Genomic DNA, 24085 nt, shown 5'->3' with positions numbered 1-24085 from the left:
GGTAAGAAAAGATGATATAGGAACATTTGTGACAACATGGATGGATCTTGAGAGTGTAATGCTGAGCGAAATAAGTCAGACAGAAAAAGCAGAGAACCATGTGATTTCACTGAAATGTGGTATATAAACCAAAAGCAACAAAAGAACAAGACAAACAAATGAGAAACAGAAACTCATAGACACAGACAATGGTTTGGTGGTTGCCAGAGGGTAAGGGGGGTGAGGGTTGGGGGGTGGGAGATGAGGGTAAGGGGGATCGAATATATGGTGATGGAAGGAGAACTGACTCTGGGTGATGAACACACAATGGGATTTATAGATGATGTAATACAGAATTGTACACCTGAAATCTATGTAATTTTACTAACAATTGTCACCTCAATACATTTAATTAAAAAAAAAAATCACAGTCCTCCAGGTCTTTAAGTTTATTTTCTGGAGATTTTTCATGTTCTTTCTGAATTCCATTGTTGCCTTGGTTAATCATTATGCTTGGTGGAATATTTCCCTGCCTGGGCATTTGTGGGAATGATTTTTTTTTCTTTTTTAAGTAGTTTACACTCCACTGTTTAGCAGATAAATAGAGGTCTTTCTCTTGTTTTCCAGTAGGTGGTGCTGAAGCACAAGTTTTTGTTTTTTTCCTCCTACTAGCCGTACTGGGGCTTCAGGATCTTTGTGAGACAGTGTCGCCTTAGCTATGGAAAATGCCCCATATCCCCTGAGGAGGAGACCCGGTTGCCTCAGTCTCAGGACACCATTCCTATAGATTGGAAGTGGCAGGCTGTAGGTCTCCTGTGTGTTCTCAGTGCCACCGTCCTGTAGCCAGAAGCCACTGGTAGAGCTGCTGTCTCTGAGTTGAGCCTGCTGTCTCTACCAGGCTGAGCAGTGATGGATCAGGGAGGGTGGGTGAGGAGAAGCGAGTTCAAGTATTTGGCTCTGCTTTTCCTGGTAGGTTTAGCTCCAATGACTACAGACCACTTAGGATGTTTCTTTCAGCCCTTTCATGATCTGCCAAGAAAAGATTTTACTGACAGGTGGTCCACAGGAGGATGGGATGGGTGGATTCCCTTTTTGGGGAATCCTTTGTCCCATGCTGGCAGGCTGTGGAATGCTGCAACCATTTTCACTGCTTCTCTGACCCTGACTGTGGGCCCAGCCTCAATGTGTGCCAGCCACGCAGGCCTAATTGCTGTCTCTGCCTCTTCGGTTTGCCCACTGGGGGTTGCACGCCAACCCTTCACTGCTATTGCATCTTCTGGGGCCACAGTGAACACCGGACTGTGTGCAGCTTCTGTCTCTGTCCTTCCCCACCCGTCCCATCTACCCTGTTTGCTCTAATACTCCCATCTTCAGATGTCTCAATACGTGGATCTCTCAGATGTGTTTGTGTGTTGAGTGGGGAATCGTTTGTTGAATTATAGCTATCGAATTTGTTATAACTTTAAAGGGGGAGGCCAAGGTATTTGAAGAGTTTGTATAAATTTTGCCAATTGAATCTTAATAATACCATTAGTGCATCCAAGTAACCCTAAAGATTGAGCGTAGCTGGCATAGTGAAAATGTTGTAGAACTGGTCAAATAGCACAAACTTGTTGTAGCATCTAACCAGTGAAATGGGTTCCTTGATCACTGTGGCATTCAAGAGGAGTTCCACCAAGTAAATAAATGGGTAGGAGCAGAAGAACTAAGGACAAAACGATGTGTATTTGTTAAAGGGCCTAAGCAAAAAAGGAGTAGGATCAGATATGCACACCTGTTGAGGTTTGTTTGAAATCCCTCTATTTGAAGTGTCTTAGTACTCTGAGGCAGAGGCTGTTTTATGACAGTGGGGTTGAGCACCAAGAGTGTAACACCCGTGTCAATAAGAACAGAAATAGGGCACAGCCCAGTGGCTCAGGCATTTGGAGCTCCGTGCTCCGAAGGCTGCCGGTAATAGTTTCTTATCAATTTGAAGAGAAGTTTCTCCAAGCTGATTTAAGAGGTAGTGTTGGAAAAGGCCTCTGTAATCACTGGGGGTTAGGAGGACCTGGAAAAGGCTTGTTAGAAGGCTGAGAGCATCTAAGTTTGCTCCCTTCATCCAAACCAAAGGTTCTGTAGGCCAGATATTCGCAGAGGCTGCTGTGAGAAGTCCTATGGGCACTACCACTGCCAAGTTCACATGGCCGTACAATGACTCACATGTTCCAGTTGTTATTACCATTATTATTCTTGTGTGGCTGTGAGCTGACATCCAGAAGGAACAGGCATTTTTTATGGTGGTAAAATACACATAGCATAAAGTGTACTACTTTCATCAACTTAAAGGGTATAATCAGTGGCATTAAATACACTCACAGTGTTGTGCAGCTATCACCACTATAGTTCCAGAACATGTTCATTACTCCAAAGAAGACTCTGTAACCATAACCAGTCACTTCTGATTTGTCTCCCCAGTCCCTGGAAACCATCCATCTGCTTTCTGTCTCTATGATTTGCTTGTTCTGGATATTTCATGTGAATGGAATCATACACAGTATAACCTTTTGTGCCTGGCTTCTTTCACTCAGTGTACTGTTGTCACTTCACCCACCGAGAAGGATAACTGTGAACGTGTGACCACAAACCCTCAATACAGTAGTCTCCCTTTTCTGCAGGTTCATTTTAAGTGGTCTCAGTTACCCATGGTCCACGGTGGCCTGAAAATGTTAAATAGACGTTTTCTCTAGATGGCAGCTTCAATAGTCAAGCACGGAAATTGTGGCAAAGTCATTAGAATGATTTTGTTGGAAGTTGGGCATAGTTCAGAACCCTGTTCACAACTCCAAATAGTCTTGAAAAACGTGCCTGCTTATGCCGTTGATAGACAAAGAAATTCCATCTCAGATCTTGAGGAAATTCTCATGTGACAGGACAACAGAGGTCAGATCCATGGGGAAAAGACCACCACCATCACTAAGAAGCCCAAGGGAGGGGATATGCATAGCTGGCATCCAGAATGCTCCCAAGGGGACAAAACTAGCAGAAACGAAGTTTTGTTCTATTTTGGCTCCTTCACACATGGGAACCTTCACACAAGAGAATAGAGTAACAATGGAACAATTAATTTAATGAGGATTTGTGAGAATTCAACCTCTGAGGCCCCAGAAATGGAAAATATGCACCTTTACTCTTCTCACCTGTAGCTCAACTGTCCCAGGAAGGAGGGCGTTCAACTGCCTTTTAGAGCACCAATGCCTGATAACGACCACCCTGCCCTTCCTTGCAGCTGAGTTCAATACCTATCACCCAGGGAAGAAAGGACCCAAGGAGCTAGAGGTTCGTTGATGCCCTCAGAGTACCTGCTGTGGGATACAGGTATGGAGGCAGGCAGAGCTCTCAAAGGATAAACTTTGGTGGTACAAATTGAGAAAACATAATGGTGAGAGTCCATTTACTTAAAACATTCTATACAATTCAATTCTTGTATCTCTCTCAATGTCTCTTCTTCTCCGCTTCCTTTCCCTCTCTTCTGCAACCCAATTCTGAGGCTCCCTCACCTTCTTAATGGAAATTGACCTGCTTTCAGCCCCCAACACCTCTCAAGAGTTTCGTATTCAGCCATCTTCTCCATTTTTCAAGAGCCACTACTAGTGCCTCTATTCCCCTCTATCAAAGATGCTCCTCTATGTTTTTATCTATAAAATCTTATTGATTCATTTATTTACTCATTCATTCATTCAAACAAGAAACAGTCTCTGGGATTCCACATAGCTAGCACTTCCAAGTTCATTCGTACCTCTTGTGATTTTAAGTTACTTAATGTTTCTGTGTCTCAGTTTCCCCATTTCTCTCTAAAACGGCAATAATGATAGTATCCACTTCATACAGTTAACACAGGATTAAATTAAAGGTGATAAAACGTGGGAAGTTTTTTCATTGTCTCTGTCACCTAGTGAGCACCTATGCATGTTAATTATCGTCAATGCTTTACTGTAAACACATATTCATTGTTAAATCAAAAAAATAGTGATAATGATAAAATGAGCCAAAGTGTATAAAACATAATACAAGTGCTCAACACAGGGGATCCTCAAGAAATTTTAGCTAATTTAGTAAATTTATCACTCTCATTTTTGTGTATTTGAACGTTTCCAGTCTGTTTTCCAGGATATTTACATTTTTGTTAGTATGTGAAATGATTGTGATCTATTTTCTAAGAGATTTAACTAGACATATGAACACTGAATTTTTTTTCTCTCTTGCACCCACTTTTTTGGTTAATTTTTTTTTTTTTTTAAAGATTTTATTGGGGAAGGGGAGCAGGACTTTATTGGGGAACAGTGTGTGCTTCCAGGACTTTTTTTTTTTTCCAAGTCAAGTTGTTGTCCTTTCAATCTCAGTTGTGGAGGGTGCTGTTCAGCTTCAAGTTATTGTTTCAGTCTTAGTTGCAGGGGGCACAGCCGACCATCCCTTGCGGGAGTTGAACCGACAATCTTGTGGTTGAGAGCCCACTGGCCCATGTGGGAATCGAACCGGCAGCCCTTGGAGTTAGGAGCATGGAGCTCTAACCACCTGAGCCTCCGGACTGGCCCTTTTTTGGTTAATTTTTATTTTCGAATAATTTTAGATTTAAAGAAAAGTTACAAAGATAGTACAGAGAGTTCCTACAATGATGAAAATGTTTTGGAACCAGTTGGAAGCAATGGCTGCAAAACATTCTGAAAATGCTATATGCCACTGAAGGCCACTTAAAAATGGCTATTGGTTTTACATATTTGTTTGTATTAACTGCCTTACTACAATCATACAAAGTTAAAAGAGGTTTCCGGCTGCCAATTCATTATCTACAGCCAATACATCATCTTCAAACAATGAAAGTTGACTTTTCAATACTTAGGTCTCTTATATCTTTTTGTCCTTGCATTGCATTGGTTGGAATTTCCCAAGACTTGATAAATAACATTAATGATGGTAGACTTTCTTTTCTTCTTTAATTCTTAAAGGGGAATTCTTCTGTTGCTCCTGCCAGAAGATCCCACGAGAGCATTTTTGTGGTAAGTTTTGGTGTTTATTTAATTCCTTCCTTAATTATTAATCTGCTATCCTCCATCCTGAATCAACTTTGGACACACATATTTTCCCAGAAATAAATTCATTTCTTAGAGATTTTCAAATTTTTAACATGGAGTCATAAGTAATATTATCCAACAAATTTAAGCATTTCCTTACCTCTGTGTTTATTTTCCTCATTCCTAATTTTAGGCATTTCTGTTCTTTCTCTCTTCTTATCTTTTTCAATAGATATCTAATTTTTTCTATTTGTTTGCTTTTGCCAAACAATTAGCTGTGAAATTTATTTTCCAGTTCTAATTTTTTTCTTCATTTTAATTCATTAACTGTACTTTTATTTTAATTTTCTGCTTACTTAGGTTTGTTTTATGAAAGTTTTATCAACAACATATTCAAATTTTGAAGTGTTTTTTTTCTTAAGGATAGACTGTATGTGTGTTCATTTGTACTTTTGAACAATATAACAAAAGAAAATGAATCCAAAAATCAAGATTCATGTTACCACTCAAAGATTATCCCTGTTCACATCTTGGGGCACTTTGTAGATACTTTTTCCTTGGGGTTGTGCAAATATGTGTTTAAATATTTTTTTAAAAAACCCATATGCTGATTTAACTTTTCCAGCCCAAGAAAGCAGACCAAATAGTCTTTCGTAACAGTGTCTTAAGTATTATTTCTCTTTCCTCATGATGGATTGCATTTTTTATCTTTTTTAAAAGGGCTTCTGAATTCCTTCAGTGAAAAAGGTATCTTATTTTAATTTTACCCTAGATTAATAGTAAAAATGAAAAATTTCTCCAACATTTAATTATCCTTTTTATGTTTCATCTTATGAATCATTAATATTCTATGCCTTTTTCCTAATTAAGGCATTAATTTTTCTATGATTTATAATTCTTTATAAAATATTAAGTTTTATCAAATTGTTTTTTGCATTCTAATGTTCTGCAAGGCACATTTTCTCATTCAGAATTTTTTAATTTATGGTCCAATTATTGATCTGTCTTTATTTTTACCAAAGTCTTTCTATTCAGAGAGAACTTCCACTTTCAAAGATTATATATATTCATGTATAAGTTTATATTCCCTATATATTTATCTACATTTTCTTCTAATAGTTTGTATAGTCTCTTGTTCCACACTTAACATTTGAAATTTTGGGGGAATATGAAGATAAGACTTAACTTTATGTTTTCTAAATAATCATCTCTAAACAATTATTTGTACCTTTAAAATACCCTTTAAGGTATCTAAGGATAAAAAACTGCAAGTTGAATTGGTAAAAAAAATTATGTATCCTAAATGATGGTGAACATGATGTTAAAATCACAAAACTCTAGGATTATTCCCATGAAAGAAAGAATAATAAGAATTCTAACACTTACCATAAATTTGAACATTGTTCTGAGATTTCATATCAATGCAATAAGATCTAAAGATAAATAGGTGTTGTAAATTAATATTATTTGGAGAAAGTAGGTAAATATTAGTCAATCTCTTAAAATTAATAAGAAAATCCAGAAAATGAACATGATACCTTATAAATGCAGAAATATCAAAAGCTTTACTAATATAATAGTAATATCAGAGATATATTGTAAAGGAATATTATTCTTAATGACATTAAACCTAAAATACATGAAACTACTGTGTACAAATGCTGTCATTTACAACACCATGGATGAACCAGGAGGATACTATACTAAGTGAAACAAGCCAGACACAAAAGGATAAATACTGCATTATTCTACCAATATGAGGTATCTAAAATAGTCAAACTAATAGAAGCAAAAAATAGAATGGTCGTTGCCAGGGGCTGGGGATGGGGAAGTGGAAAATTGTTGCTAAATGGATATAAAATTTCTGTTATGCAAGATGAGTAAGTTCTAGAGATCAGCTGTGCAACATAGTGTGGTATTGTGCACTTTAAAATGTTGAAGATAGAGCATAAGTGTTCTTACTAGAAGCACGTGCGTATACACACACACACACACACACACACACACACACACACAGAATACCAGCAAATTTTTGTAGGTGATGGTTATGTTTGTTACCTTGATTGCTGTGATGGTATCATGGGTGTATACAAATGTTTAAACTCATCAAGATATATACACTAAATAGATGCAATTTTTATCAATCTATTATACCTCAATAAAGCTAAAAAGAAAAGATAAACTCAGGTGGCCGGATGGCTCAGTTGGTTAGAGCGCGAGCCCTTAACCACAGCATTGCCGGTTCAGTTCCCACATGGGCCAGTGAGCTGCGCCCTCCACAGCTAGATTGAAGGACAACAACTTGGAGCTGATGGGCCCTGGAGAAACACACTGTTCTCCAATGTTCCCTAATTTATAAATAAATAAATAAATAAATAAATAAGTAAGTAAATAAATAAATAAACTGATATGAAAAGACAAACTCAATACTTAGAAACACTAAGACATTATATTTAGAAATTCAAATTTTTTAAATTTTATTTGTGAACATTGGTAATATACATGAAATATAAAAGATGGTTAATAATAACATTGGTTATTTTTGTTGTCGCTGTTGTTGTTAGCAGAAAGAACATCCAAGGTCCAGAAGATCTAACATATAGAAACTACAACATAATAAAGGAACGTTTCAGTGATTGGAAGGCCTGCCTAGATTTAGGAAATTCCCCATTCCAAGTACTGAGCAAAAAGTGCAAGAGCAACCAACCATCAGGGATGCAGGGAAAGAGATGATTGCTTAGGGATGCAGGCAACCAGTACTCAGTCTTTTTTTCCTTCTTCTGGGGAAACCCAGCAGCCCCATGGAAAGAGGAAACCAAACAAGAGTCAGGAATTTTCTTCTCCTGGGACTTTCAGAGGAGCCAGACCTGCAGCCCCTCCTCTTCGGGCTTTTCCTCTCCATGTACCTGATCACTGTGTTAGGAAACCTGCTCATCGTCCTGGCCGTCAGCTCAGACTCCCACCTGCACACGCCCATGTACTTCTTCCTCTCCAACCTGTCCTTTGTGGACATCTGTTTCACCTCCACCACCGTCCCCAAGATGCTGGTGAACATCCAGACGCAGAGCAAAGTCATAACCTATGCAGGTTGCCTCAGCCAGATATCTTTTTTCATTGTGTTTGGATGTCTGGACAATTTACTCCTGACCGTGATGGCCTATGACCGCTTCGTGGCCATCTGTCACCCCCTGCACTACACAGTCATCATGCACCCCCGGCTCTGTGGACAGTTGGTTCTGGTGTCCTGGTGCGTCAGTGTCATGGGTTCCCTGCTTGAGACATTGCCAGTCTTGAGGCTGTCCTTCACGAACATGGAAATCCCCCACTTTTTTTGTGATCTTCCTGAAGTTCTGAAACTTGCCTGTTCTGACACCTTTGTCAACAACATAGTGGTGTATTTTGTGACTATTGTCCTTGCTGTGTTCCCTTTCTCTGGGATCCTCTTTTCTTATGCTCAGATTTTCTCCACCATCCTGAGGATTTCCTCGGCTCGGGGCAAATACAAAGCCTTCTCCACCTGTGGGTCTCACCTGTCAGTGGTCTTCTTGTTTTATGGCACAGGCCTTGGCGTGTATCTCAGTTCTGCAGCCACTTCATCCTCTAGGACAAGTCTGGTGGCCTCAGTGATGTACACCATGGTGACCCCCATGCTGAATCCCTTCATCTACAGTCTGAGGAACAGGGACATCAAGGGCGCCCTGGGAGCATGCCTCGTCAGGGTGGCGACTGTCAGGGATGAAGTTATCGGACTCTCATGAGTAGCTGGGTGCACAATACTGAGAGCCAGAAATCCTGCCTTCCTTTGCTCAATATTTTAAATTTTCCAAATTTTGTATGTTTTAAAGCAGAACTTTCCTTGGATCTTCCTGTTCTCTTCCTGTTTTTCTTAAGGTTATATCTTGGGATCTCTTTTTCACTTTATAACCAGTCATTTTAACTTTGTATGAATAGAACCAGGCATTTTCTCCGTTTTATCTTCTATAATGGTTTGGATTTTTTTAAAAATAAGTCTCCTGCTTTTAATATATATCCTCAGAAGTGATAGGATGTGTACCTATTTTGGAAGTGTTGCCCTGCAAATTCATTTACAGAGATGATTTCTGAAGTTATGTGAAATTCAGAAAAGTTGTAGAATACAAAATCAAGATACAAGCATCAGTCAATCACACGAAGAAGAGAGGGAGAAGACAGCCATCTACCTGCTAAGGAGAGAGGCCTCAAGGGAAACCAGCCCTGCTGACACCTTGATGTTAAACTTCTAGCCTCCAAAACTATGAGGAAATTAATTTCTGTTGTTTAAGCCACCCAGTTTGTGGAACCTTGGCATGGCCGCCCTAGCAAAGTAATATACCCGCCTAAAGTAATACAGAAGTAGCCTAGTAGGTACACAGACCTGTGACCAAGGGGTGCGGGGACACCAGAGGCTGAAATTCTGGTTTGAGACTGGTTTGAGACCAGGCAAAGTTCCTCCTGGTCAAATGTGGAGTAGGATGATTTATAATGTGAACTTTGAGAAAAAACATACCTGCCAAGGACTCCTAGTGGTTAACTGGGCACAAAATCATAAAGAGTCTAGCAACCACTGCTGACAGAGACCTCTTACACACTCTGCATTTCAGGGAAAAGCCTCAGACTGGGCTTCCAAACTCCTGTACTGCATTCTTGCCATAAGGGAGTTCCTGGTATCATCTTCCAAAGTCTCAGATAGGCTGAGACCTGCCCCATCTTGGAACTGTGTCATATCCTCATTTTCATCTATACTAACCAATCAGAGCCGCTCTGTAATGATTAATGAGGACACACAAAGCTGACCAATCAGACTGTGCAAATTTGGATTCCTCATTTGCATAAAATGGACCAATCAAGAACCAGGGCAGGACCTCTCTTGATAAAAGGTGGCCTCCCATCTGTCTCCACAGAGCACACGTTTGGTTTCCACCAGAGGCTGCATTTCCTCAGTTTGCAAACTGTTCACCTGCATAAATTCTCTCCTCTTTCTGCATCTCAGATTAAGGACTTTTGTTGACAATAAACAGAGGAACCACTTGCCTTCACCTGGACTATTTTCAGTCTGACTGTAAATGTCTCCATGGTGACTGCAAGTAGGTTAAAGAATTCTGGAGCCTTTCTTCCAAGTTCTTGCAATTGCATATGCCCAACTGTTCTCTTAGGATCCCAAGGAATGCTGCTGAGAGGAAGGGAAGCATCTCAAAACTTACCTGTGCTTGAATTTCCCTCCCTTCTTTGGGAGAAATTGGTGCTAAGTGAAGCTTAATTTGATTTTAAAAAAAAAAAAAAAAAGTCATGTTTCCTGGACAAAAGGGTCATGGAGTTGAGGTTTCGTTTTTTGGTTTTTTCCCCTTTTTCCGCCTCTCCCTCCCCCCACCCACTCCGTTCCAAGCCGTTGTTTCTCAGTCTAGTTGTGTGGGATGCAGCTCTCTGGCCCGTGCTCGTATGAGCCTTGTGCTCCCTGGGGGCTGAAGCAGTCGGTTTCCGGTCGTCGGTCAGCCGTTCACGATGGATGCTGGCCACTCACGGCCACTCACGCTGGCTGCCAGCCACTCACACTGGCCACCAGCCGCTCCTGGCAGTACACAATAGCACACAATAGCCCACAGCAGTGCACAGCAGCCTACAGCAGCTCACGCCAACCTCCAGCTGCTCACCGCAGCACAGCTCCAGGGAGAGCTGTTGTTCACAATCTTAGCTGTAGAGGGCACAGCTCACTGGCCCATGTGGGAATCGAACGAGCAACCTCAGTGTTAGGAGCATGGCGCTCCAACCACCTGAGCAACCGGGCCGGCCCCTGAAGTTGAGTTTTACCCATGACAGCTGGAATCATGTTCCTCTCTGTTTACTAGTGTTTTCCCAAAGCCTTTATTAAGGTCTCATTTAACATCCCACCTGCTTCATTAGACTGTAGGAAAATAATGCTAAGAGACCAATGTCCGCTGTTGTGTAGTAAGAAGACACAGACCCCCCGGGGCTGGCATGGGTTGTCTGGGGAAATTCGTCTCAAAAGTCAAGAGGACAGGCTACAATTTCCAGCTACTCATCCCCACTAGAAGCTGCTTCCTCGATTTCCAACCATGGAGAGTACAAAGTAAAAGGTTAACTCAGAGGGCGAGGGGTGCTCAAAATCTGCACACCCCAAAGAAAGGACTGGAACTTGACTGGTTCCTGGAAGGTGACCTCTGAGCCTTGGAATATCCTGCCCGATAAAAGTGTCCTTGTATACTTGGGGTCTTGAAGTAATCTATGCTGACAGTGTAATTTATAGTGAATCCGTTTTTGTTCACCAGGGGCCCCGGGCAATGCTGTATTAGTTTGACCTCTGGGGAGACTAAAGAATGAGTAATTAAGGTCAGCGGGCACTCCATGCCTATACAACAGATGTCCAATAAAAACCTGGGACACCAAGGCTCAGGTGAACTCCCTGCTGGCAGTACTTCACCCATGTTGTCACACATAGTTGGTGGGAGAATTAAGTGCTATCCATGCAGTTCCACTAAGAGCAGACAACTGGAAGCTCACGTCCTGTGTCTCCTGGACCATGCCAGGAGAGGGCTCCTGCCACTGATGTGGCCCATTGGCTGCATAGGAAATTGCAGCACGCTGGAAGCCAAACCATGTGGCAGGTGAGCAGACGCTGGGGTCTGCCTTTGAAATGGCAGGAGATAGCAGATGCCTGCTATGACTGTGCCGTCTGTGCCCAGGACAGCCCCCAAAGGTGGAGGCTCCCCTGGGAGACATAGCAGCTTACGCAAGGGAGGGTGCCCCTCACTTGCTGGCAAGTGAATTACATTGGACCCCTGCCTAAGGCCCGCAATGCTATGTATGCATTCACAGCAGTGGACACTGCTACGGGGTTGATGTTTGCTTGGCCCTGTCCAGCTGCGGATCAGCGGCATACAGTGGTCGCCCTTACACGGCTGTGCGCCCTCTATGGGCGCCCCCAAGTCATTGAACGTAACAGGGGTACCCATTTTACGGGGCAAGAAGTGCAGCGCTGGGCTGCCAGGATGGACATGCAATGGTTGTTTCACACCCTGTACAATCCACAAGCAGCTGGCATGATTGAACGCTATAATGACCTTTTGAAGCAAGGCCTCCGGGTGTCAAAACACCCTCCCATGATGCATGACTGGGCCTCGCGTCTATGGGACATCCTGAGAGTCCTGAATGAGAGACCACGGAAGGGAGGGCCCGCGTCAGTAGAAGCTCTGCTACATCGAACGGCCGCTCCCATTCAGTTACAGGTTACCACTAGTGAGACTCTGTTAAAGCCAGGCTACGGCAGAAATGGGAACATTTTGCTACCAGAGCCTACATGCTTGAAAGCTGGGGAATGGCAGCAATGGACTTGGCCCTGGCAGGTCAAAAGCCCCCACTCTCGGTGGTTGGGCCTGATAGCCCCATGGCGGGCTGGTTTGACTCATGATTTGCAAGTGACGCCAGGGGTGCAGTATACGGAGGTCCCAATGCTGGGATGATTTTGCAGGGAACCTATGTGCTCTCGCTATGGCCTATTATGGGGTCCCCTGTTCTGTTACATGTTGAACTTACACAAGGGACCCCAAGCACTGCCATAAAGGTCTGGTACCACAAACCGGGAAAGGTGCCAGTGGCAGCGACCCTCCTTCTCCAGTACAAAAAGCTGGCATGTATCCTCCCAGATGGAAGGGATTTGCCATTGTTGGTTCCTAAGACTACTGTTTCTTTCCGTCCGTAGGTGCCTGTAGGCTAATATGGCACAGGGACCATTGCGGATGACGCTTGTCATGTAGATTGTGAGGCAAAACCATGTAGGGTGTGGTGTGGGGACAGAGCCCCAGAGAGCAGTTTCCAGGCTCTCGGCCTCACATGGAAAGCTACTGGCTCAGGTAGTAGATGGTCATCAGCTGTGACTAGCTGGCCATTGGCTGTTACCGGTTAGCCATTAGCCACTGATATAACTGCTGTGGCTAAGCTAGCAAGGTGTGGCTTGGCGTGGCGGAGTGCGGATTGCGGATTACAGAGAGGCGGATTGTAGCTAGCAAGTGAGGTTGGTTGGCAGAGATGGTGGGTTACAGATCGTGTGGCTCCTGCTTCCTGTGTCTCCAACCCAGCCGCCAGCGAGACTATAGTGGTATGACTCCCCTATCTATGGCTCCGTGGGTGTTGCTGTTTGGCCTCACCATGTCCTGCGTTGTTATGCGGGGAGCGGGACTAGAGACCCCATATGAGACATGCCCCATATTTTCTCTTGCCTCTGCTGATTTTAATCTGTGCCCTTTCACTACAATAAACCATAAACATGAGCATCACAGCTTTTTTGAGTTCTGTGAGTCCTAACCAGTCATCAAACTTGAAGCGAGTCTTGGGGACCCCACCAACACAGAGGCCATGAATATTGTTTTATGATGAGAAATAGTGGTTTTCCTTTATCTCCTTCAATTCTGCTGCTCCTTGTGAAAGTAAGGAACATAAGATGACCCCTCACCTTATTGAACCAGCAGATTCCCGAACCCCCAACTCCAGGGAAAACATTTCCATTCTGCCTTGCTCACCACCCTCCCTCAAGTTTTCAGCATAGGCTCAGAGAGAAACAAAGACCATGTACATTCCTGCTCCTTTATCTCAGTTTCCCCCAAACATGCCAAACAGAACATGTGTGTTCAGTGCACGGTCATTCAGGCAATGGGGCTTCCCCAGGACCGCCTTACATGGCACTCTCGTTGCCTCCCCTTCCCCTGGACGTTCCCTTCTCTTGTGCCATGAGTGACTTGTAGGGCTTCCCCAGGCTGGGGAGGGTGAGCTCAGCTTCCTGTAGCTCCAGCTCCCGCTGAGACAAATGCTCAATAACTGCTGCTCCAATGGAGTCCCCCAGCACATTGGTCATTGTGCGAAGTCGGTCACTAGGCAGGGGAGAGGAAGGGAGAGGAGGGGAGAGAGAATTAACCATGTACATCCATTAACCAAGGCTTGAAGAGCACTACAGGGGAGAGGATGAAGCAGAGGGGGTGCCCTGTGTCTGAGAATTGGGGGTTCACGTTCCAGTCCAATCCCTAGCCATGCAGGTGCCTCCCCCTTTCTGTCCCCAGGTTCCCCTCCTAACGGATGCAGAATGGACCAGCTCTGATATGCTCACATTTGATCTCAGCAATGAAATTTTTTAAGGACGTGAACATCCAATATAGAAAATTAAGTGTTGTGAGCAGAACAGCATGTAGAATGAGGAGGTCCATATTTATTTTATGTAAACCTCCTGTTTTTAAAGATGAGACTTTAAAAAATATATGTATTTGTTGGGGGCGGCTGGTTAGCTCAGTTGGTTAGAGCTCAGTGCTCTTAACAACAAGGTTGCTGGTTCGATCCCCACATGGGCCACTGTGGGCTGCACCCTCCACAGCTAGATTGAAACAACTACGTTACTTGGAGCTGATGGGTCCCGGAAAAACACACTTAAAATAAATAAGAGTTTACTCCTATTTATTTATTTATTTAAGTGTGTTTTTCCGGGACCCATCAGCTCCAAGTCATGTAGTTGCTTATATATATATATAATATATAATATATATGTGTGTAATATATACATATATATGTAATATATACATATATAATATATATGTATATATATTTGCAAGCCAGCTCTGTCCCACAGATCACCTTTTTGTGACTTCTACATAAAACAGGTAAAAAGACAACCTTTCTGGCTGATGGGTAAAGCCCCTGTTGCTTGTCTCCTCTCTGCCCTACTTCCCAAGGTTAATTCTATAGAATTTGGGATCCACAGGCCATAGTTTGGAGTATTCTCCAAGGCCCTCCCTTTATTCTAAAATCCTAGAACGCTGTGTCTGCTGGAATGAGGGCCCACAGGTTGGGGTGGGGGGAGTCCTGCAGGGAAAGCAGAGGGTCGAGGAGAGACAGAAGCAGGGCCTGACATACTCACAGGAACCAGTCCACAGCTATGATCAGCGTGATATCTTCAGTAGGCAGGCCGACTGACGTGAGCACAATGACCATCGTGACCAGACCCGCCTGGGGGATGCCAGCAGCCCCAACACTAGCTGCTGTCGCTGTGATACTGCAAATGGAGAGAGAGAGAACACAGAGGGGCAGGAGGAGGAAGGGAGAAAAGAGGCAGAGAGTAAGAAAGGGCACAACAGAGGGAAAGGGTCAGCTCCCTAGGGCACCTTAAATTAAAATCCCCCAAATAAAAAGTAGGTCCAAAGTGACTTTCATTGAGTGCCAATGCAGACAGGTCCTCTCATCCTTTGCTGGGACCTGGAAGTCCATCTAATGATGGAATTTGGGACATTAGGACAACTCATATTGTAGATGCAAAAGTAGGTATTTAAGCCACCTTGCAGACTGGAAGAGGGCAGAAGCATCAGCCCAGGCAGCAGCTGTAAACCAGAAGCTTGAGTTCCCTGTACGCACATATACTGGAAGTAGGTAGGTCAGTACAGACAGATCCAGCTGCCGGGAATGAAACTCTGGAAGACGGGCCAAGTTTAGAGCCAAAAGAAGAAATTGTCTGTGATGCTGAGTAAATTTTAAAAAGAAAAAATTACACACGGTTTTGGAAAACTAAAAGGTAGAACCCCTGGGAGATGAGAGAAATGGTGGTCCACCATCCAGTAGAGGGACAGAGTGGATCAAGAGTAAGTTAGGTTTTAGCTACGGCATCAACTCTGATTGCCTGGCATGGTGTGCTAAAAATTCTAAAGCCACTGAGCTCACCAGGAAATGTGTCAGTGTCCTGGAGTTGGCACCCCTCTTCCTGGTGGCCTCTGAAGTCCCTTCCCAAATGTTATAATTACCAACGTGGAACCACTCGGGACACTTAGCCCAGATGACGTTTCTATCAGAACAGTGATTGAGCAAACGCTTGGGTTGGTGGACAGAAAATGGTCCAGCAGACTCCAATCATTAGTCATACAACCTTGGACATAAACTCAGAGCCTCCATTTCCTCATCTGTAGAATGGGAGACATATACCTACCTTGTGGGGTTATTGAGAGCAGTATAAGAGCACAGTGCTTCACAAATGGGGCTTCCAGAAGGGTCATTATCATCATTATTTTAAGTAAGAGAGACTATCTCCCCTAAACACCAGCGCTGGCATAACCAGTGACCTGTGGGTGCCCTCGGGAGGCACACGGCATACTCTCAATGGGATGAGCTCATTGCAGCTGGATCCCAGAAGCCAAATCAAACTTCCTTGAGTTAAGTCCAGATCAAGTCCAAAGTAGGAATTCCCAACCAGCCAAGAACCTGACCCTTGAGCCTCTATCAGCACAGGTGTCACACAAGTCTGTCTTCTTCCTCCAACAACAAATCCCTGCATAAGAGCAGAGCCCTGCAGAGCTGTGTCCAGCAGGTCCCAGCCAGCCTCTGCGGGGAGTCCATGCAGAGTCCTTACCACCAGGAGCCCAGGCCAGGAGGAAAATCCTCAGTGGCACATTCCCAGAACCCTGAGTCTGCTGTGTCACCGACCTTCAAAGAGACCCAGTGCACAATCCGGAGGGTGTGTCTCACAGCCACATCCCCAGCTCCTGGGGCTGTCTGTACTACGCCAATAAGTACTTGCTGAACAAGAAGTTATTCCCTAATAGTCAACACTTAGGAGACCTGTGTCAGGGGAAACAGGGAATAGGAACAGCAGCCCCACGAGCTCCAAGTACTTCCTGCCCACGTGAAGGCGGCAGGGGACGCTGAATATGGGACAGAAGCAAGCAGGGTCTGCTGACTCAGACTCTTCACCTGAGCAAGAGAATCTCAGATCTTTGCCCACGTAGACCTTTGCTTCCTGGCCCAGCTTCGTGAATGCCTGCTCCGTCCTCCCAGCCATCCATCACTCCGCCCACCCTGGCGCCGAGCTTACGGGACTTCTGGCTCTCTTACCTCTTCCCACTCGGTGACCTTGGGAAAGTGACTTAACCTGCCTCAATTTCCATTTCCTCCTCTCTAAAACGGTAATGATAATTTTACCCACCTCCGGGTGTTGTGAGGATCAAACACACACAAAAATGAACACAAAGGTACCTTAAACAAAATTGTTTACAGAGCTTTCCGTAAATTAGCTCTTTCAACTAATATTTATTGAGCATCTACCACATGCTAGACACCTAGAAGCAAAAATGTACACTAAGGCAGCTGGTGCTATGAGGAAATGGTGCAGCCTCAGAAAGTCCAGACGGCAATTTTAAATAGGGTATTCAGGGAATACTTCCCTGCAAAAATCTGAAGGAAATGATAATGTTTGCTGTTATTTTTACAATGACTAAGTTGGAACCTTTGGGTGACGGGGCCCAGGAATCTGTATTTTTAACAAGAGCCTCAGATTAGGAAGCATCAGCCATACTTTGGAAAATACTGGACAAAGGGGTCTCCCACAATAGCATGAGACAGGAGATCTGACTGGAACACCTTGCTGGAACACACAGCCTCAGGCTGAAGTCTCACCTTGACCCTCATCCAGCCTGGGTGACTGGGCCCTGCCCACATCCCCCTCTAACATCCAAGGACTCCCTTGACCTGTAGCAGAGGCTCCCTCCTCCCCTAGCCAAGCTAGTGAATTCTTAGGTCTCACCTGCTGGCAGGTCCCACCAAGACCATCTCACCTGATAGTTGTGATCTGGCCCAGGTTGAGCTCGTAGTTGTTGACTTGCGCGATGAAGATGGCGGCCAGAGCCTCGTAGAGGGCAGTGCCATCCATGTTGACAGTGGCCCCCACGGGCAGCACGAACCTGGTGATGCGGCGGTCCACACCCAGGCCCTCCTCCAGGCAGCGGAAGGTAATGGGCAGTGTCGCAGAGCTGGGGGAGAGAGAGCCCAGGGGGCTGAGAGCAGGGGATGGCCGGGCAGGGCTGGAGCAGCAATGGACCAAAGGAGGGCTCCCCTTGAGAACATTGGGAGGCCAGGTGGGAGGCAGAGAGAGGGGCGGATGGCAGGTCTCTAACATTTCAGAGGCGGATAACTGCATGAGGAAGAGGGACTCCTCACAGCACAGAGTACAAAGCAATGGGGTCCTCCAGGCTGAAGGTCTCTTGACCCACTTAAAGCCAATAACAAGGCTAATTACTAGACTAATCGATGCCACTAGTTCACTCTAGCTATCCACTCCCAGAAAGGAGAGGACTAAGGGTCGTCTGACTTGCCACCCCTCAGGGCTAAGAGAGGAATGTTACAGAGGACCCTTATTCCTGATTCCCTATGTTTGGTCTGGGAGTGACCTCAGCTACACTAACGCTCTCGGCCTCTCTCCCCACCACTTCCCAGAGGAGGAAGAGTGACTTAGCTGATTGGTGAGTTTAGTCAAAGGAGTGGGCATCTCATTTGGGGTCAGCCAGTTCACAAAACATGTGGTCTGTCTGGTCAGCTTTGTGTCATGCAGTGAGAGGGCCTATACGGAGGGCCTTTGGGTGTCCAGCCCTGTGGTGACCAAGTGAGTTTAATTCTGGGGTACAATGGCACCAATCCTACTTGGCCACAGATCAAAAGGCACATTCTCTAATCAGCATTATGGGCAATAAAAAAATGGTATTTTTCTTATCACAAACATCTTGTTGATGTTTGTGATACGTCTTTTTTTTCCTGTGCAAGTATTTATTTATTTTTAATTGAGATATAATTCACATATAATGTATTAATTTTAGGTTTACAACATAAGGATTTGAGATAGATAGATAGATAGATAGATAGATAGATAGATAGATAGATAGATAGATAGATGGTGTGAAATTATTACCAAAATAAGTTAACATCCATGACCTGGGAGGTTGTCACTGTGTAAGGGATAGAAATCATAAATGTCTAACTATTACATTGTTTGGTGCACCTGAAATTAATTTTAAAAATATATACAAAAAATAAATACATAAATACATAAATAAAAAAGATATGCCTTAAATTGTTTTGAATTTGGATGATGGGGGGAAATGAGCTCTTTATTAACCACCTAAAACCCCCTCCAAAAGGAGAAGGAAGCCAAGAAAGCTTCCAGACACCATCTCAAAAGAAGCGAGACACTGTGAGCTAGAAAATGACTGAGAACATGGGGCATGTTGGAACTTTCATCCTAACCTCAAAATTGGCAGCTGGTTCTCCTCCATATAAAACAGAGACACAGGAAAGGAGCAAAAGGGGTCAGGAGAGCCAGCCCAGGACAAAGATTGGTGCCCGGGTGAACCACCTGGAGAATTTCAGGAGCCCCTGACATTACTGAACAACTCAGAAGAGGTTCCGTAATGGAGGGAGTGTGGGTGTCCTAGAAGGGCCCGTGAAAGACAATGAGCCTAGGAAGGGTACCAGTGGTGGGGGATAAGGCCATACCTGGAAGACGTGCCCATGGCGGTAATGAGGGCCTGCAGCATGCCCCCAATGAAGGGGAAGGGGTTCCGGTGGGTGACGAGGAAGTAGATAAGAGGCAGGACACCACCAGCATGAAGGAACAAGCCCACAATGACGGTCAGGGTGTACATGCCCAGCTGACCCCCCAGGACGGCCATGTCTTCCATCTCTAGGATCTTCCCAGCAATCAGGAACAGGATGCCCACAGGTGCATACCTGGGCCAAGCCAGACACCTGTCAGGGCCCCCTCATGACTTCCCCTACAAGCCTGGAGCTGGTGTCCCCAAAGGCTTTGCCCATATAAGACCCTAGGCCAGGCAGTACCCACCATACAGCACCCTACTCCACCCCAACTTCCCCATACATTAACAAATGGGGCTGGTCCCCACAAATGCATCCCACCTTCTCTTGCAACTCACCCACAGCTCAACCACAGACAGCAGAAAAGTTCTTATAACTCCAGGGCATGCAATCTTCTAAGGTCTCGCCTTCATCCACTACCCCATTCAAGTAACGCCCCCCACGCCAAATAATCACTGTCCTCAGGAGTCTTTCCCTAGACACTGCCCAGACAACTGCCATATCTGGCCCTCTATCTTTCCTTATTCGTTGCCCCCAACTCTTTGTTCTGCATTTGTCACTTTCATACCCCTATTGTCTGTCCTATAAGTGCATATTCTCACTCATTCACTAGCCCTGAACTATTTCTCCTGGATTTCCCATGGATATTTCATTCACTCAAATATCTACTGAGCACCTACTATGTTCCAATCACACAGTCCCTGCCCTCGTGGTGCTTACATTCTAATGGAGGAAATCGGTGGTGCATGTGGAGATTTGTAATTAAAAGCTTCAGGTGGTGAAAACTGCAAAAGAAAGTCACTGAGTGGGGCTGCTCAGCGTGAGAGGTCGGGGAGGCCTCCTCTGAAGAGGTGACATTTAAGCTGAGGCTTGAACGATGAGAAGCACCCATTATATCTAAGGGGGAAGCATTGCAGGCACAGTACAAAGCCCCTGAGATAAGCGTTAGCTGGGAGTATTGGAGGAGCAGAGAGGCCAGTGTGGCTGGAGCGTGAATGAAAGGAGAATAGAGGAGACAGAAGAAGCAAATTCTTTGGGGGCTCACCTGTTTCCCCCCACAGACCAGCCCATTGCTTAGTCTTGTGAGTTTCTGCCAGCTGTGCCAACATTCACCCATCACCAGGCTTCAATTGTTATTCCTCTCTCCTTAGAAATTGAAGTCTACATTTTGTCATTGTCATGTGGATGTACTGGAGGAAGTGGGGGCCTCTTGGTAAGTTAGTGCAATAGCGTGGGTCAGAAATGACAAGACTCAAGCTAAGGCTGTGGGAACAAGGATGGGGGGGACCTCACCAGTCCTATCTGTGTTCCCCAAGCTGGGCTCAGGGTCAGCCCTGGTCAGTGGTGGTTGTTATATCTCCAAGTCTTGACGACCTACCTCTATGATTACTCTGTAAACCCCTTTCCCAACTCCCTCACCTCCATCCTTCCATCACATCCTCTGTAAAATTCCTCAATTCGGGATCTTCTTTCCTCCTATACTCAGCCACCTGGTACACGTGGATACTTTCCCCAACCCTGCCAATGACACCACTAGAAACTCATGGTTCCCCATTCAGTTGAGCCTTCAATACTCTTTCTCAATCTTCTTGCTTATCCTTAATAAGCCCTTCTTCCCTTTCCTCTCAGCTGCTTTTCCAAGCTCTTAACTTGGCCTCTAGCCTCCTACTTTCAAATTATTTGGGATGATATACAGTCTTTCCCAATTTGGAACCAGACAGTCTTGTGAACATCTTCCACCGCCACTCCCAAGTTAACAGACACGCCCGCCTTCCCGAAGTCCTCACCGCTCTCCAAACAACTCGGGTTCTTTTAAGTTTTGCACGTTCTCTTCCCTCTGCTTGAGGCGCCTCTCCCCTAGTCCTCAGGCCCAGCTCACGGGTGACCTTCTCAACGACTCCCTTCTCCCCTTCCCAGGCAGAGTTCACCACATATCCCTTCATTGGCTCACTTCTCCATGTTCCCAATACTTTGTAATGTTCCTTTGCTATACAACCTTCCATCTTGTAGTATATTGTTTAGTATGTGTCTGTCTTCCCGACACTCTGTGAGCTCTTTGAGGACAAGGATAATGAATGAGTGAGTGAATAAATAGATGAACAAGGAAGTAAATGAGTGAATAAATCATTGCAGAAAGGAATGAATGAATACGAAAATGAATGCGTAAGTGAATTAACCAATACATACATAATATAAATGACTTTGGCCAAATGGTCCCAATGACCCCATCGGCAGCTGCCCCACAGCCTGACTTCCCAGCCCTGGCTCCATCCTTCCCTTGTGCCATCACGACTCACCCCATCATAGCCCAGCACTCACCAGATAATGATGCCCACCAGCCTCATAATAGCCTCATTGAGGCTGTCGAAGAAGTCCCGCAGGACTCGGCCCTTGTGTTTCATGCCGCCAATGACCAGCCCAAAGGCCACAGAGAAGACCACAAGGCCCAGGGCATTGATGCCATTGGCAGAGCCAGACACAGGCACCGTCTCCTCAAAGGTCAGCACCTCCTGCAGGGTGCCCAAGGCTCGCGTGACATTTTCCAGGATGCTGGTTCCATTCTCCATTGAAGATGGAGGAGGCATGGAGGCGCTCTGCTCGGATCCGTTCTCTGTCCTCACAACAGTCCTGGTTACCAACCTCGTGCTGTACTGTGTCTTGAACTGAAATATGGAGCCAATGCATCAGAATCAGCTGGAGAAACGTCTTTCAAACACCAATCCCTGGTTCCCACACCCTGGAGAGTCTTAGCCAGGAGATCTGAACGAGAATGAATGGTTTGACCAATGCATAGAAAAACAAGTGAATGAATAGGTGAATGAGTAAGTGAACAATGCATGGAAGAATGAGTGTAGAGTCTGCATTTTGCACACGATTTGTGGGCAATGCTTGGACAGATTTGTGGGCCTGTCTCCTACAGGCAGAAGCCTTGGTTCCTCCTCTAGTACCATTCCCAGGAAGCCCTTGGCCTACGTCCTTCTCTCTACCCCTCCCTTGATCATCACACCAATGGCCATTGCTCTGTCAGGCCCATCTTCCCACCCCTCACCCCTGGACCATTCACTCAGCAGCAAGCTCCCCCCACCCTCCCAGCCTCCCTGATCAAACTCTGTACATCCCCCCTGACCTGTTTGAAGCAGGCCTCCACAAGGTTGGGTGGAAACATATTTCTGCAGAAAAACATCAGGTGAAGGGAAGGGGTTAGATGTTGGAAAGGTGTCTAGGGAGATGATAATAAGATAATAGTACGGGCGATAGTAATAATGGCAGCCAACATTTGAGCACTTACTCTGGTCCAGGCTAAGTAAGCTAACAAGCTGATTTAAACACTACGTAACCCTAGAAGTGAGTGCCACTGATGTCCCCATCTTACACACACACACACACACACACACACACACACGCACAAAGAATTTATATAAGTTACCCAAAGCCGCACAGCTGCTAAGGGGTGCCGATGGAGCTCAAACCCAGGTCTGTCTGAGCCCGTTAGTAGGACCCTATGCCCTCATAGGAACTTCACAAACACATGCCAGCGATGCCTCAGGAAAAAAACAACAGACAGCTCCTGCATTCCTCCAACTCCCCTCCCAAGTCAGGGGCTAGGGTAGAACGATGGCTAGCCTTGATTCTGGCTGCAAAATCTTGCAGCTCTAAGAGAATCATTCACCCTTCAATTGAGCTTGGGAACAAACACCACCTATCCTGAGCCCATCCCAAAATGCTGCAGTTATCACCTCCTGAGGCTAAAGGTCTAAAGATCCTATCCTAGGAGTCAGCTGCTCTCAGAGGATTTGTACGAGGCTCCAAGGCAGAACATGGGTACCAATAAAACTAGGCTCAACGTGGGTGTTGCATTTCCAGGCTGGGTCAGCCTGTCCCCTTTGTCTCTCCTTGAACATAGGTTGTTGCACGTAGGGCTGGAATTCCCATCAAAATTCAAAAGGTCGTCACCTGACCAGGTCCATGAAGGCATCGGCTGTAGGGATGGTCTCAATCCGGCCCTCACGATGCAGCCCCTCCTTGGAGCCCTTCCCGGGATGGATTATGGTGACCATGAGGATGCCGATGAAGACCGCAATGACTGTAGTCACCATGTAGTACACAGCTGCCCGCATCCCCATTCGCCCTGTCGCCTTGTTATCCAGGGACGCCATACCTGGAGAACAAGTGGTGCAGCCCCAAGCAGCCCCGTCCACCCCCACTCCCACTCTCCCATCCATCCTCTTCTCCCTCCCACACCACCAGCTCAACAACCATTCCACCAAGCATCCCTTCCTCCTTCACCCCACCCTGCACCCACACCCTGCACCCACACCCAGCACCCACACCACCACCCTTTGACCCATATCATCATTCTCCAACCCCTATTCTATGTTCCATGTACAACTTCCACCTGCCCTTTTTTCCCGGCACTGCCTCACTAAGCTTTCTTCTGCTCCAAGCAAACCTTTTCAACCCCTATGCTACCCTCCATTTACCCCTATTTTGCACCATGACCTCACTGTCATTCCACTTTTCATCCCACTATCCTCCCCATAATGACATACCCCTCCCACCCAGCTCACTGTGCACTGTCTATAGTAGATGCTTTTGGTGCCCTGTCCAGACACCGTTTACCAGGCTGATACACCTATCCT

The 24085-nt window shown here is 45.4% G+C and overlaps 1 protein-coding gene and 1 pseudogene across 3 annotated transcripts in view; one reads left to right on the top strand and one right to left on the bottom strand.

Moving 5' to 3' along the window:
- Positions 1-7584: 7584 nt before the first annotated feature.
- Positions 7585-24085, top strand: part of LOC109439069 (olfactory receptor 7C2-like) — a 94094-nt pseudogene continuing 77593 nt past the window's right edge.
- The window catches only part of SLC1A6 (solute carrier family 1 member 6), an 18853-nt gene continuing 8394 nt past the window's right edge, over positions 13627-24085 (bottom strand). For all 3 annotated transcript variants that reach the window (XM_074338036.2, XM_019719267.3, XM_074338037.2), the window contains exons 4-10: positions 23400-23604; positions 22573-22615; positions 21765-22108; positions 19347-19580; positions 17636-17830; positions 14959-15093; positions 13627-13924 (exon numbers count right to left, since the gene is read on the bottom strand). In XM_074338036.2, the coding sequence (XP_074194137.1) occupies positions 13729-13924; positions 14959-15093; positions 17636-17830; positions 19347-19580; positions 21765-22108; positions 22573-22615; positions 23400-23604 (1352 nt within the window). In that variant the 3' untranslated portion in view covers positions 13627-13728. The remainder of the gene's footprint in view (positions 13925-14958; positions 15094-17635; positions 17831-19346; positions 19581-21764; positions 22109-22572; positions 22616-23399; positions 23605-24085) is intronic.

This window comes from Rhinolophus sinicus, chromosome 15 (assembly GCF_057876585.1).
Source record: "Rhinolophus sinicus isolate RSI-liver-muscle chromosome 15, RSI-T2T, whole genome shotgun sequence".
Lineage (NCBI taxonomy): Eukaryota > Metazoa > Chordata > Mammalia > Chiroptera > Rhinolophidae > Rhinolophus > Rhinolophus sinicus.
The sequence above is the reverse complement of the archived record's forward strand: the minus strand, read 5'-3'. Positions and strand labels throughout refer to the sequence as shown.